General features: G+C 46.7%; 2 protein-coding genes across 2 annotated transcripts; both read right to left on the reverse strand.

Annotated features, from left to right (window-relative positions):
- Positions 1 to 5,340: 5,340 nt before the first annotated feature.
- On the reverse strand, positions 5,341 to 8,615 carry LOC125529699 (uncharacterized). The gene has a single exon (XM_048694125.2). The coding sequence runs from the start codon at positions 8,497 to 8,499 to the stop codon at positions 5,815 to 5,817; it is 2,685 nt and encodes an 894-aa protein (XP_048550082.2). The 5' UTR covers positions 8,500 to 8,615; the 3' UTR covers positions 5,341 to 5,814.
- A 1,132-nt stretch (positions 8,616 to 9,747) lies between these two features.
- LOC147992575 (putative ubiquitin-conjugating enzyme E2 25) lies at positions 9,748 to 14,465 on the reverse strand. Its single transcript, XM_087530982.1, has 8 exons — positions 14,310 to 14,465; positions 14,073 to 14,196; positions 12,272 to 12,400; positions 11,608 to 12,186; positions 11,475 to 11,538; positions 11,149 to 11,288; positions 10,739 to 11,050; positions 9,748 to 10,434 (listed from the first exon to the last, which is right to left on the reverse strand). Exons 1-8 carry the CDS (start codon positions 14,327 to 14,329, stop codon positions 10,117 to 10,119), a joined length of 1,686 nt encoding a protein of 561 aa, XP_087387108.1. The 5' UTR covers positions 14,330 to 14,465; the 3' UTR covers positions 9,748 to 10,116.
- Between the last annotated feature and the right edge of the window lie 516 nt (positions 14,466 to 14,981).

Here is a 14,981-nt window from a genome sequence, read left to right on the forward strand (position 1 = left end):
CAGACATGTTGCCCAAATAATATTTATGTGGTTTTGATAAAAAGGAGAAAGAGGAAACGAATAGATAAGTTAATTGGATCTCATGATTATTGTAGGCTTGGAGGTTCGTTAGCATGTCAGTTCTTTTTTGCTATATATGTATGTAAATTCTATGAAATTTGATTTAGACTTGAACTAAGACGATTCATCTTATATTACACCAGGAAAAATTATCATTGTTTACTATAGCTTTGCAAGAATTTATCTATCAATATATGAAATTAAAAAATTCCTCCATTGTCGCCGCTGGGCTCATTCATTGAATTCGCCCTGGGGCCTTCCAAACTCCAGACCGGCACTGAGTGGACCGGCTAGGTAAAAAGTTAATTCAGGTGAAATCAATGTATTCCGGGGTGGCGGCGTGGCACGGGGCAGCTGCAACTGGAATGATGGCAGCGGGCGGCGAGGCAGCTGCTGGATGAAGGTTCATTGTGGGCGCCTGGGCGGTTGCGTTGGCGTGGCAGCCGCGGTAAGAGGAGATGTATATTTATATCATCTGTGGCAAAATTTTCGCCATAAACAAGGGCATGTATAACTTTTCGCCACAAACAAGCGCAAATGTAAAGTAAATATCCATCGGTCTTCTTGTACTTGCTATCGCGCTGAGTTTTTGTCATCTACCACCAAAAGCTATATGTCAAAGAAAATGCAGTTTCAGTTACCGCTCCCAGATGATGCAAAGTAGGTGCGTGCGCGGTGCCATGGATGTCGGCGTTCTGTATGAAGTTACCCATGACCATGCATGATCATCGACCGATAGCGCCATCGTGCTCATGGACGCGATGACAAGCGTGCGCGCCCCAATGACTTTGTTGTTGCATCCGCTTGCGCCGGCGATCGCCTCAGAGGTTCCAAGTCTGTCTCTGAAAGAATGCCAAGGTGCAGCAGTGTTCCTACAATCTTCAGATTTCAAAGATGGAATGTTGTTTGTTTATAGTTTTGAGATGCCACTGCATGAATTTTATTTTATTTTTGTGTTTTCATCCCAAAGATTAGCCGATCTTATATTAACTCTTTTTCTCCGGTACAACCTCTTGGCTTCAAACCAGTTTACTAGTGTGGCAGGTAAGTGCTTTCCTGAAATTATATTCTCGGATGGAGAGAGCTCTTTGATCTTCAAGCTGCATTGCTCCATCTCTTGAGCCATCTTCTGGTGGCCTTACACGTGGCAAGAATGTCCTGCGCAGGGTGGCTATACAAGGTGGCATTATTCGTTGCAGTTAGTTTCATCAATGTCAAGGAAACTTATTGCGGCCACACAGTCATGCAGCATGGGCAGAGTAATTGAGATGCTCGTGGTGGTTATTAGTAGTAAAATTTGCAAAGCTTGTTTTTATGTCTCTCCCTATCACATTTTTTTCTCTTTTCTTTTTATTTAGTTTTCTTCTCTTCTTGTGCCTGCGTGTCATTTTTTCATGTGTGTATCTAGTTTGCTTTGCTTTACTGCGTGTTATTAGTAGTAAAATGTGTCAGTCGATTCTACTCTACTGGAACGAGAAGTAGCACCCAAGGCCGAGTCGGGTGGGCCTCGGCCTAAGATGTCGACGTCGTGGACAATCATGGCGTCGACAATGAGGGATCGGACGAGAACTTGCCGGATGCGGGGCACCGGAGATAGGGGAGAGAAATCAGGTTGGGTGCAATCTCCTAAATAAATGATGAGGCAAATTTTATGCCTCCGTCTCGAAAAAAAAAATTGTTGGATGCAATCGACTCAAACTGTGCTCTGTTCGTTCTAATCCTGAAAATGGTTGTTTTCCGATCCAATGATTTGAATGCAATGGTTGAATGCAATCGACTTAAACAATTATTCAAATTTGGACAATGAGGAGAAGGGGAATCTTTTGAGATTTTTCATGAAGTTCAGTCCAGAAAATAATAATGAAGAGGACGTCCTCGAGGTGAAACTTATGACCGATTTATCTCGCCAAGAGTCATGGATGGTCTAATTAACACATTCAGTTAGAAAATACTAGTATCAATTAGGCGAAATGCACCTCTTTTCTCTCGGCTAATTGCATCATCTTGGTGTAGAGACCGAAGATCAATGCTCCTAAAATAAACTTATGAAATGCAGTGTTTGTTTAAAGCTCTTGTAGCCTAATAGACTGACCTAGCCGAGGACAAACAAGCTCACGGAATTCATCTTCCGTACAAAGTTCTCATTATATCCTTTTTTCGGCGGGTGAAGTTCTCATTATACCCGGAGAGAAACAAACACAACAAATCTGGTTCTTACCTACTCGGGGACTGGGCTCATAGCCAAGGAATTCTTAGCTATTAAAGTGACGGAAAACCAGTGACTTCATGTCACTACCTCTACCATGCACCAAAGTCTTTTATATGGAATGAGACTTCATCAAAGCCGAAGATGAATAGCATATTCCTTGTCTTATTTCTCTGTACTGGAATTATTGGTTCCTATTCCGTGCATTGTTTTTTTCATATCTGCACGCTAGGGACTGGAATATTGTAGGTGGAGGCATAGGAGGCACCAGGAACTACCGATGATCAATGGATAATCAAAACAGCAACTCGACACAGCCCTGCTGCATCTTCCTCCTACTCTACCATACAAGCTTTCTCTTAGCCGGTCACTGACTGATGGCAAGTGCACTGGCTCGATCCACCTAGTGAAGATTCTAATTTTAGATTGGTTGGATCTAAGCAAGTATCTGTTGAATCTTCATTCTTCTTCCCCACAAAAAAAAAACCTTCATTCTTCTGGAGCCAAAATTTTGTTGCCCAAAATGACCCAAATGTCGTGTGCTTTTACGTTGGAATCTTTTAAACTGTCGCAACGACATTATCCAAACATGTGTAGAGCTGAGTGATACTATGACTCTCACATGGACCATTTAGTCAAGGATCTACTACTACGAGTGAGTAGAAAATAGTAGACAGACGAACAGGTCTCACATGGTTATTACTAGTAAAATTTGCAAAGCTCTAAATCCAGTCAGTCCAGCTGGAAGCTTCACTAACTACTTAGGGAACTAGGGACCAGACCAGAGTTATGATTGGTGTATTCCATTCCTACCGTAATTGAGTCTTGCCCTCGCTCGCGGGTGATTCCTTATAGCTTGATCTTTCATGTCTCTCCTTATACATTTTGTTATCTTTTCTTTTTATTTAGTTTTCTTCTCTTTTTGTGTCTGCATGTCATTTTTTCATGTGTGTATCTGGTTTGCTTTGCTTTACTGCATGTTATTAGTAGTAAAATGTATCAGTTGATTCTACTCTGTTGGGAACGAGACGTAGCACCCAAGGCCGAGTCGGGTGAGCCTCTGCCTAAGATGTGGACGTCGTGGACGGTCACGGCGTCGCCAATGAGGGATCAGACGAGAACTTGCCGGAGGCGAGGCACGGGAGATAAGGGAGAGAAACCAGGTTGGATGCAATCTCTTAATTAAATGATGAGGCAAATTTTATGCCCATGTTTTGGAAAAAAAGAGTTGGATGCAATCGATTCAAAATGTGCTCTGTTCGTTCTAATCCAGAAAATGGTTGGAGGAAGAAGAAACATATCTGCTCGTTCGTTTTCCGATCCAACGATTTGAATGCAATTGATTGAAATTGGAAAACAATTAAGTCGCCTCAGGTTTAGGCAGTCCTTTTCTTTTATAGGCGGTCCTTTTTAATTAGCAGTTGCACATCAGAGTAATTGTGAAAGGTGGTCGTGACAGTGCCAGTTTAAATAATTATTCAAATTTAGACAATGAGGAGAAGGGGAATCTTTTGAGATTTTTCATGAAGTTCAGTCCAGAAAATAATAATGAAGAGGACGTCCTCGAGGTGAAACTTATGACCGATTTATCTCGCCAAGAGACATGGATGGTCTAATTAACACATTCAGTCAGAAAATAGTACTCCCTCCGTTCCTAAATACTTGTCTTTCTAGGCATTTCAACAAGTGACTACATACGGAGCAAAATGAGTGATTCTACACTCTAAAATATGTCTACATACATCCGTATATAATAGTCATTTGAAATGTTTAGAAAGACAAATATTTAGGAACGGAGGGAGTAGTATCAATTAGGCGAAATGTACTCCCTCCGTTCCAAATTACTCGTCGCAAAAATAGATGTATCTAGAACTAAAATACATCTAGATACATTCATACCTGCGACAAGTAATTCGGAACGGAAGGAGTACCTCTTTTCTCTCGGCTAATTGCATCATCTTGGTGTAGAAACGGAAGATCAATACTTCTGAAATAAACTTATGAAATGTAGTGTTTGTTTAAAGCTCTTGTGGCCTAATAGACCGACCTAGCCGAGGACAAACAAACCCAGGGCATTGGTCTTTTGTTTGAAGTTCTCATTGTATCTAACTTACCCGGGGAGAAACAAACACAACAAATTTGGTTCTTACCTACTCGGGGACCGAGCTCATAACCTCTACCCAAAGTCTTTTTATATCGAGCGAGCCTTCCCAAAGCCAAAGATGAATACTAGTAGCTCATTCCTTGTCTTATTTCTCTGTAGTGAAATTATTGATTCCTATTTATTTGTTTCATATCTGCGCGCTTGGGACTGGAATATTGTAGGTGTAGGCATAGGAGGCACCAGGAACTATAGATGATCAGCGAATAATCAAAACAGCAACTCAACACAGCCCCGCTGCATCTTCCTCCTACTCTACCATACCAGTCATTTCCCAGCCGGTCACTGACTGATGACAAGTGTACTACCTGGATCCACCTAGTGCAGATTCTTGATGAATGTTTGACCAAGGATCTTCTAAACAAGTCTTGGTTGAATCTTCATTCTTCTGGTATTTTTTTGTTCTTTTGAAATCTATATATGCCGATTAAGTGAATGTTAAATATAACTTCCGCATTAAATTTATTTGAAAGCTCAACCTTCCCTTCAAAAATCTTTATTCGGTATCTACGTCGAGGAGTGGTTTTAACAAATAGGACAGGCAAAAATTAGAATGGTTGTAAGATAATGCAGGTTCTGCGATCAAGATGGAAATACTATGCATTTGTTTTTATCTTCAATTTTCACACTTCTACGTTGGACTATGTAAAATCGCCGCATGACATTATCCAAACCAATGCATATGTAGAGCTGAACAGGCATCTCAGATGGACCACCGAGTCAAGAAACTATGGATGGGTAGGAAAACAGTAGACAGACGGACGGACAGTTCTCAGATGCATACACCACACAACACAAACACACGACACAGAGCTCATAGCAAGAACAGGTCCAGATTAATTCCAACGAATTTGCAGGCAGAAATCCACCTGGGCTAGCTAGCCCTGACTAAATACCAGAATAACAAGGAGGGTAAACCATAAAACGAATTATGGCAATAGGAAAAGGAATCAACAATTCAAGAAACTACGGGTGGGGGTAGGAAAACAGTAAACAGGGAAACAGGACTCGGATGCATACACTACACATCAAACACACACAAACGCAGAGCTCACATAAAGAGCGGATGCAGATTAATTCCAACGAATTCAGACATAAATCTACCTGGGCTAATAGCTAGCCCTGACTGAATACCAGAACAACAGGGAACGTCAACCATAAACCAAAGGATAGCATAGGAAAAGGAACTGTGAATCAAGAACCGAACCTTGCCTGATCTGGTTTCCTTCTTTTGTATACATGCATGTATAAGTTTTCGCCGCAAACAAGCGCCAATTTGGGGTAAATGTTCATCCATCAGGAAACAGAAAAAACTATCTCTCAGACTATATGTAAACCCCTCCTCTACTTCCACTTATCTTGCGATGAACAAAGCTGTAGGAACTTGCTAAGAGCTGACCGTGGAAACCATTTCGTATTCGCTCGATGGCTTCCGTCTCTTGGAGCAGACGAAGAAGGCGCCCCCAAGCCACTGCTGAAAGAAGAGAAGCGTGGCCAGCAGGACCACCCCACAAGGTATGACGATGTCCCACGCGAGGCTGAAGAGGTCGTCGCGAGAGCTCGCGTAGATGTAGGATGGCCTCATGCTGCGCACAAAGTGATGGGTCCTGTATGCATCGTATGCATGAGGCAGCGCACGCAGCATGGTGCCCCCGATGTAAAACACTGGGGAAAGCGCTCTGACTTTAGAGGCTGAGAACACATTCAGGATGGCCTGGGGGAGCAGGAACCCATCAAGCAATAAGCCCCCGTAAGGGACAATGTCCTCCCAGAATGTATGTCGTGACGGCATGAGGCGAGCAACTTGCCTCAACATCCTTCTGCTGTGGTTGGTTCTCATGTGGACAATCGCTGTTATAACTCCACCTATGATGTACAGCGGCAAGCACACCCAGAGCACTTTCCTCTCTGCAGCCCATGCCTCGTGTTTGCTTCCATCCACAGAAGACCGTGCAGACCATGCCAACTGAAGAAGGCGCAGCTGCAGCAGAAACGTCGCCATTGTGATGATTCGCACCATGACCTCATTCACCTCAAGCCAACCACCACCGGAGAAGGGAACAGTTTGTTTGTTGCTGTGCTTGAAAAGAGCCTCAAAGTTGAGCACGAGAGGGGTCATGTAACCCAGAGCGAGCACAACAAGCATAGTGATTGACATAGCAGGGAGCGCTTCAGGGACCTTCTTGACATGGAACAGCTGCACAGCAATGAAGGCACACGACAGAGTCATTGAGATGAGGGCCATGGTGCTTTCCAAGTCCATTCTCCATATTGATTCTTCCACTTGGCCTATGTACATCCCATATGAGTCAATGTCCAGCGTTTCAAAGAAAAGAGGGTCGGTCTTGCCCCTCAAGCTTATAATTTTCCCCTGGACATGTTTTGCTGCTTTCGCGTCCAGACTAGCAAAGTGAGCAGTTATCAAAATCTTACAGTCTGAGGAGGAGACATTAACCCGTCGACATGCGATCAGGCACAAGGAGCCTGTCTCGGTGTCATAAACACCTTCCGCCGAGATCTGTTGCGGTTGAAATGTTGCTAGTGACCAACGCCCAACATATCGGATATTGTAGCTGACATTAAGTAGTCTCTGCTTCGTCTCCAGCACTGCAGGGCGAGTGGAAAGGTTTGAGAGCACAAAAGAGCTCCCATCAGACAACATGGTCCCAATTGTGATCGGCGATGCGTACCCAGAACCACCCCGTTTCTGCAAGTTGAACCGGAACGCCAAGTCTAGATACGAATTTCTATCTGGGAACTTGCCCTTCCTCTTCTTGTTCAGGCCATACTGCTTGTAATACTTGGTTGCCTCCTCAACCTTGGTGTAGTTGTACTTCAAACCCCCAAAGTTACCCCTAACCGCAGTTGAATATCCGGCAATGCCCTGGTCGCTTTTCAGGCTGGTGTTCCAGACCAACCCTGCAGAAAAGCTCCGTTCCTGGATCGACCACACTCCCGGGAACCAGAAGGTCATCCCAATCCCGCACTCACTGACAGTCAATTCCGCACGGGATGATCCTGAGTTTACCACATGGCATCCTTTGAGGCATAGCCTGTTCGAATTCTGATCCCAGAAGCCCTCTGCCACAATCGCCTTCTCGGTGACCATGAAGTAATACCTGGAATAATCTGACATGTTGGAGAAGGCCACATAGACACGCACGGCGCCGTCGGCCGCGCAGTGCACCCTGTTGACGAACATGTGCGTCTGGTTAATCCCCAGCGAGGAGGCGGCCGACTGGCCGCCGTTGCCGTAGTCCAGCCTAAACCCCGGCTTGAGCAGCGACCTGAGGCCGGGGCACGTGAAGTTCCTCCCGCCGAACAGCTGGCGGACGTCGCGGCCGTCGGCGGGCGGGCGAGGGCAGGACGCGCTCTCGGCGTAGGCGTACCCCTCCTCCGCGTAGGCGAGGAGCGAGACGGGCTCGAACGCCACGCCGGGGCCGGGGCCGGTGCTCTCGAGGCGGCCGGTGACGAAGGGGCTGGAGAGGTTGGCGGGGCGGGGGAAGCGCAGGCGGAGCACGGCGGCGAGGAGCGCGACGGGGCGGCCGTCGGCGGCGCGGCCGGAGCCCGAGCCGACCATGCAGAGGTCCCCGGAGGCGGAGTAGTAGCCGTGGAGGTCGAAGACGAGGGAGCCGCGGCGACCGACGAAGCGCGGGAGGCGCGGGCGGAGGCGGTGCTGCTGGCCGTCGTAGTCGAAGAGGCGGCGGTTGCGGCCCGAGGGCCAGATGCCGTTGCGGTTACGGCCGGCGCCGGAGAAGGAGAGCGTGGCGGCGACGCGGAGGACGGAGGCGTCGGCGGTGGGGAGGACGGAGGTGGGGAGAAGCGCGAAGGAGCGCGGGAGGCGGGCGCCGTTGTCCGGGCCGAAGAGGAGGTCCCCGCCGCCGGAGAAGTAGCCGGTGGAGAGCTGGAGCGCGGGGGCGGGGGCGGCGGAGGCGGGGCCCGCGCCCGCGGGGAGGTCCGGCACGGCGGGCGGGGCCGGGCAGTGGGCGGAGTAGGCCGGGGGCGCGGGCGCGGAGGAGGTCCCGGCGGCCCGGATCAGGAGCAGGAGGAGGAGGAGGAGCGGCGGCGCCATTGGTGAGGCGGGGAGCGGGGATTGAGATCTCCTTCCCCTCTCCTCCCCTCCCCGCTTGGTGTAGATGGAAGTGGAGAGGAGACGACTCACCGGGAGAGACAGGGGCTTGACTCTCTGTGATGTGGGGTTTAGGCCACCCAGTGGTGGTAGATGGGACTTTCAAAAAAAAAGAAAAAAAAAGTGGTGGTAGATGGGGAATTTTATCTCACTTTTATGTTAGTATAGTATTTTCTATATCTTTTTATTATAACATTTTCAAAATGCTCACGTCCTTTTTTAAAATGCAACGCGTTTAAGGCTTGTCCTAAGTCAATGTTTTCTGAATTCGATCAAATTTTTAGAAAAGGTTATATTGACTTGAAGATAACGAATCGGATGTCGGTAGAAGCATCATGGTGTTATTATAGGTATCGCTGTTTTCTCGATAACCCTGCTCAAACTTAAAGAAATAGGCTTGACTTGGGACAAAATATATATAACTTATATTTCAGGAATGAGGGAGGAGTGTGAGGGGTATTTTTAATTTTGAGTGCGTTCGACGTTTTCTTCTCTTTAAATGGATTTTCAGTTTTTTGTTGTTGTTATTTTTTGTGCTTGCACTGGTGTGTGTATAGTGAATGGTAGATGGGAACTTTTTCCTTTCTCTATGGCACATCATAGTGTGTTTATGGTTTATGTATGGCATGAAATGTGCGTTTTATTTGGTAGTAACACTAATGACTATGTTGCACAACCGGCAAATCTGTGAATGCTCCTCTAATGGCCGTCCTACCTTCTTCTTTTGTAGTCAAAGAAAAGTGCTCAAGTGATTTGGATCCGTCGATGATAACGAGGCTCCTATCCTGCCATGGCTCATCCAGGTATTCAGCTGCCGTAAAAAGAGGGTTCGTCCCGATTTCTTCTCTTCAGTTCTCTTCGCGTGGGAAGAAATAATAACAACTCGTGTATGAACGAGGCTGGATTGTTGAGAAAAATCTGCTTGAGAACTGATGAGCCGTCTGGACGATGCCAGCCAGCACTGAATCCAAGAAAAGGCGGCAGTAAAGCCAAAGTGGTCTAACAGGAGTGCACCAGCCGGCCACACCACACAGGACAAGAATTCAGAGTTGACACGGGGGAAAATACAAGGCCTCGGAAACACCGAGAACAGCCAGCCAATGAATATCAAGACAGATTCAAGAAGCACGGAATGGACGATTGGACGTGCCTGAGCTGAGCTCCCAAAGAAGGAGCGAGGGGGCAAGGGCATGCTGACAAACTCCATCAGATGATGTATATTAAGCCTAGGACGGTGACATTAATCATAAGAGTCTCACAGGTGATGATGGTGCTGATGATGATGATACTTGTCCCTAAACACACGGCCGGATGGGTTTATGTTCACCGGGAGAGCTAGGCGGGGGGGGCATATGTACATTAACTACTTACACAAAAATCAATCAGGTTTAATTCCCCTCTCGCTCGGGCAGGGCGCCTCCTATCGGAATCGGACCGACGAGGGCAGGGCAGGAGGAGTTATAGCTAGGCAAGCCTAGAATCGCATCGCTTCCATGGCCAGGCCAAAATTATTGCTACCATTTTGGCTTGGCTTGGCTCGGCTCGGCTGGCGACCACCACTTATAGCCTCAGTGTGGTGTCTGCCGGCGGCCCTCTAGAGGTGGTGCCGGAGGCGGAGGCGGCCGACTGCTTCGCCTTCTCCGACAGGAACTTGCTGCAGTCCGCTCCCTTCACCGTGAACTCCATCAGCAGCTCCTCAAACAGCCTCTTGAGCGAGGTCTTGAACCTGAGCGAGCAGCTCTTGTCACCCTCGTCCACGTCCTGCACCCCGTTCCCGGCAAGGCACCCAACCTGGGCGCCGTCCAGGTAGGCCTTGCAGGCCACCAGGACGTTGCGCCCGTGCTTGCGGAAATGGCCAGCCACGAAATCCTCAAAATGCTGCACAAAAGATGTAGTCCACATTAGATTCGAGGCAGTATATGAACAAATACACAAAAGAGGTTTCAGCATAACAGGTTTTCATAAATAAGATAGCAGAGTTGCAGGATTCAAGCTAGTATATGAACATGACAGCAGCTTCAACATAAAAGGTATTGATAAACAAGATGATTGTCAACAGATCTATCGCAATCCATGCTGGTTATCAACTAGACACGGTTGCATTGGTACCCAAAAAGCAGTATTATTATGAAATAAGTAACTGCGTTTGCAGTAACTATGATAAGCAGAGGTACATCCATACCTTTGGCGGATTTCGAAGAGAATACAACATCGTCCTGCAGGACAGCAGGAATGTGTCTTCGTTATAAGTTAGGGATCTCTTCTCCCCGGCAGGTGTGTTAGCTGAATTAGCATACCCAGGCTCATTGAAATAAGGTTTGGCATTCAAAACCAGAGCCTGAATGGAGACAAGAACCTGCAGCATGGTTGAATTGGATGGATTCCATTTCTCACATCCACTACCAGCCCAGGTGTTTAACAGGCTAAGGCACACCTTCCCACAAGCATACAGGTTTGGATTAAGCCGCAGCCCACCAGAGCGGTAGTTAACAAGCTGTAAAGAATTAACTCATTACTATCAAATGTGACTAAGGGCAAACTATAATAAAAGAAAGACAGTCATTAATGGAGATAAAGTCCATAAAATCTTACTGGAGGTGTGTTTGGATATTGAGGAGGGAAGTAAATGTCGAAGAAAAAGAGCCCGTCATGGTAAGGAGTGCCTGCTGGACCCATAATGACAGCTCTAAGAAGGTCCATTCTATCCTCGTATGCCCTCACGAATATGGTATCTATTAAATTGGAAGAAAAGCAAAAACATAATCATAAGATGCCCTTTGCAGTGTATCCCGGCAAAAAAGGGCATCTCATCACAAGGAGATATTTGAACTAATGACAGCAAGATACTGATTGGGACAATTAGTACCAAGAGGAAGTTTATTATAGAAAAAAGGTCATGAGAAGCAAGAGCTGACTACCTGGCAAGTCTTTCTCTAAGACTTTCCACTCATGCTGAATGCGCTTCGCCCAGTCTTTTGATGGCTGTCAATAGGACAAGTTAGTACCAATATAAGATGGCAAAGGATGAACAGAGCATGTCATAACCATTACCTTCTTCACTACCAGAGCTTTCCTTAACTCTGGTTTCACATAATAATGATCATTATGGCCATCAACAGTATCAAATTGCTTAAATGTGTTGTATCTTTCATCAACTTTCTCGTCCAAGATTGGGATGGGTTTGGAATTACTCGACATCTCAGCGGCAGTCTTCTGCAGCCATGGTAAAGGAGCCTCCACTCCAGGTGGGATATCCAAGCCATCAAACTGAGCAGATAAATTATAGTTATATTCATTCTCATAAAGTGTATCATCAAACTCATAGTTTTCGTAGTCCTCTTCCTCATAAGCAAAGTCTTCATCTTCCTCGAATGCGTCAAAAGGGTAGTCATCATAATCATGGTAAACTGCGGTTTCCATATATTTTTTAGCAAAAGCATCCTTAATGACAGTACTGCTTGAAAAATAGGTGTTTGGTCCAGAGGTAACTTTTTTGAAATCACCCATAATGGTAGTACTGTTTGAAGCATAGGTGCTTGGTCCGGCGCTAACTTTCTTAAAACCACCCATAATGGAAGTACTGTTTGAAGCATAGGTGCTTGGTCCGGCAGTGTCACCAGCCACACTAGTCTGAAATTGTTCACAGAGAAAGCATCAATCAGAGAGGAGTAGGCAAACAAATAATATGGAAAGAGAAAGACATGAGAGGGTTTACCTTCACATGCTTTGGCCAAACAAGAGGACATCCAACTGAATGTTTATTCTTTTCAACTGGTGCTTTCTCACCAATAATCACAACACCATCAGGATCATCATCAATTTCAATTATTTCACGAGGAACAACCTGTTAATTCCCATTGCAGAAAAACAGTATTAATCCCATGTAGGCAAATTTTAAACACACCATTATATATAAAAAAATGAGACCAACCCAAGGGCTAACCCTCGTTGGCAATTTTTATAGGAGAAACTCCGTGAGAACCGCGCGTCCGAGCCAGGACTCAAACTCGGGTTGGCTGGCAGCAACCCCAGCTGCCCAGCCAACGGGTCGACGCCCCGCCCCCAATAGCATTTTGTCTCATTTTATAACCCAGTAGGATTTTGTTGGAAAATTGTTATATGGAAAGTCACGAACGTAGTCGATCCTATATATGGAAACAATGGGCTAGCTAGGTTTATATAATACACATAATGAATACAGAAGAAGAACAATGGCAGATGTCATGCAACTATGAACCAGCCAGAATGGTTTATGCAATTATAGTTAAGAATGTTGGAAAAAACGCTAGGCATAAACGAGGCGGTTGGCCTTCGCCTAGTGCCTAGGTGGCGCCTAAGCACCCTAGGCATATAAACATTAATTTAGAGCATGAAAATGGGTAAAATACCAACTACCCTCCATTTAAAAATGGCATATGGGCCCATTTGGCCAGTCACTGTGACATGGAATGAATTCTCACTCGTATGGAGAACTTTTTGCTTGCCCCACCTAGACTTGTGCTTATGCCCTATGCAAGGCGTTTGGCCATTGCCTAGCGCCTAAGCACAACCCAAGTGTCTTTCCAACAGAGATAAGATTATGTCATCAATAACACCATTTCATGCAACATAGTAGAAACACATAAGGTGCTCACAAGCTGTAAGGTTACCAAGTCAAATGCACTGAAAGAGTAGTATGTCAAAGCAATAGCATTTCATTAGAATTACAACGATATGATTGTATGAGTGTGACAGAGCAAGGTCATAGTGGTATTATTTAGTGTCAAGACCAATGGAACAGGATACAAAGGTCAACAACAGAAGATGTGCAAAGTGCGAACATGATCCAAATAACTAATAACTATTTACATAAAGAGAGATCGAAGGGAGACAATCCTGTAGCTGGGAAGTGCACCTCAGGTATGCACAAAGAGATCAGAGAATTTAAGAAGCGCATGGGATAATTAACAATGAACGATATGCCAGTCTACGACACCCTACATTTCATTTGAACACGAGTTCCTGACATACCATCAGAGAACCAACTCAATCCCCACCTGAACTGCTCGACAACCATAACTAAAGAGATCAAAACAGAGCGCAATTCTAGAGTCACCCCAGGGGTCCTGCCTGGTGTATCAGCTAAACAAGACAATCAACCGCGAAAAATTACCAGTTTCACCAGTCAATTAACCGCAATTCCCCATTCAGGCAGAAAATGGGACCTTGCTAGCACATGACCCAACACACAAACATTAAAAAGACCTACTCCAGGATATTATCAAAACACAAACAAGATAAAAGACCAGCAAGCGTAACGAGCCACCGCACCATCTATTTCAGAACACAACGACATACCATCGGCACGCAGATCAGATGCGCAGCCTGGGATCCGAACCGTAATTCAGCACCTAAACAGCCGAAATTCAGGATCGTCTAACCAACCAACCCTCCCCCTCCCACGAATTACCTTACCTACCGCGGCTACCGGCCCCTGATTCCAACGACTAACTACAGCTAGTGCGATGATGTTATACCTGGCTCCGCTTCCTCTTCTGGTGGCCGGGGTTCCACCCCCCGGCGGCGGCGGCGGCGGCCGGCGACACCTCGACCACGTCGGGGTCGTCGAACGAGGAGCTCCCCGCGCACAGATAACTCCTCCTGCGGACCAAACCCGAAATCAGCCTTAGCCGGGACGAGACGAGGCGGCAGGGGAGGGGGGCGCCCCGATCAGATCGGCGGCGGGGCGCGGGGAGGGGGAGGGGGGGACTCACTTGGAGGGGTGGGTCGCCATCGGCGTCGCGGCCAATGCGATCGCCCGCCGATCGCCGGAGCGCCGCGGCTAGGGTTCCGGCGAGGCCGACGCTGGGAGGGGAGGGGGTTTGGGTGCGGTTGGCCGCCGAGTAGGGGGGGGGGGGGGGGGTCAGACTGGGGTGAGGGCAGAGAAATCCATTTTTATAATACGGGAAATGTGTTTTTGGGCCGTTTGGAAATGGGATTTCGGGGGAAAGGGCCCTCTGGGGGTGGGCCCCCCACAAGCGGGTACGCCGCCCCTGCCAGCGCCTGTGGGTGTGTGTGGTGAGAGACGCGGAGGCTGTGCCGTGGGCCCGGCTGATCTCCGGGTCAACTGGTCAACATATTTATATATTTGTAGTAGGAGTATAAAATGTCACGTTCCTATAGAAAGTAGGGAAAAGAATTGGAAAGGTCGCACTCCTGGCTAGCCACTGTATCTTGAGCTACGCATGGGGGGTAGGATGGATATATATGTATTTATATTAGATGAAAAAGATAGATATATCTATTTTTATGAGAAAATAAGCTTTCCCCTCCGATTTCATACTGGCAAATGTGTACGCACGTTTATATTAGGGAGTAAATTAACTACACGTTGATATTAGGCCGGATATCAATTACTACATGTTAATCATGTGATTGGTATGGAG

Source organism: Triticum urartu, chromosome 1A (genome assembly GCF_056163025.1).
Source record: "Triticum urartu cultivar PI428250 chromosome 1A, HENAU_Tu73, whole genome shotgun sequence".
In the NCBI taxonomy this organism is placed as follows: domain Eukaryota; kingdom Viridiplantae; phylum Streptophyta; class Magnoliopsida; order Poales; family Poaceae; genus Triticum; species Triticum urartu.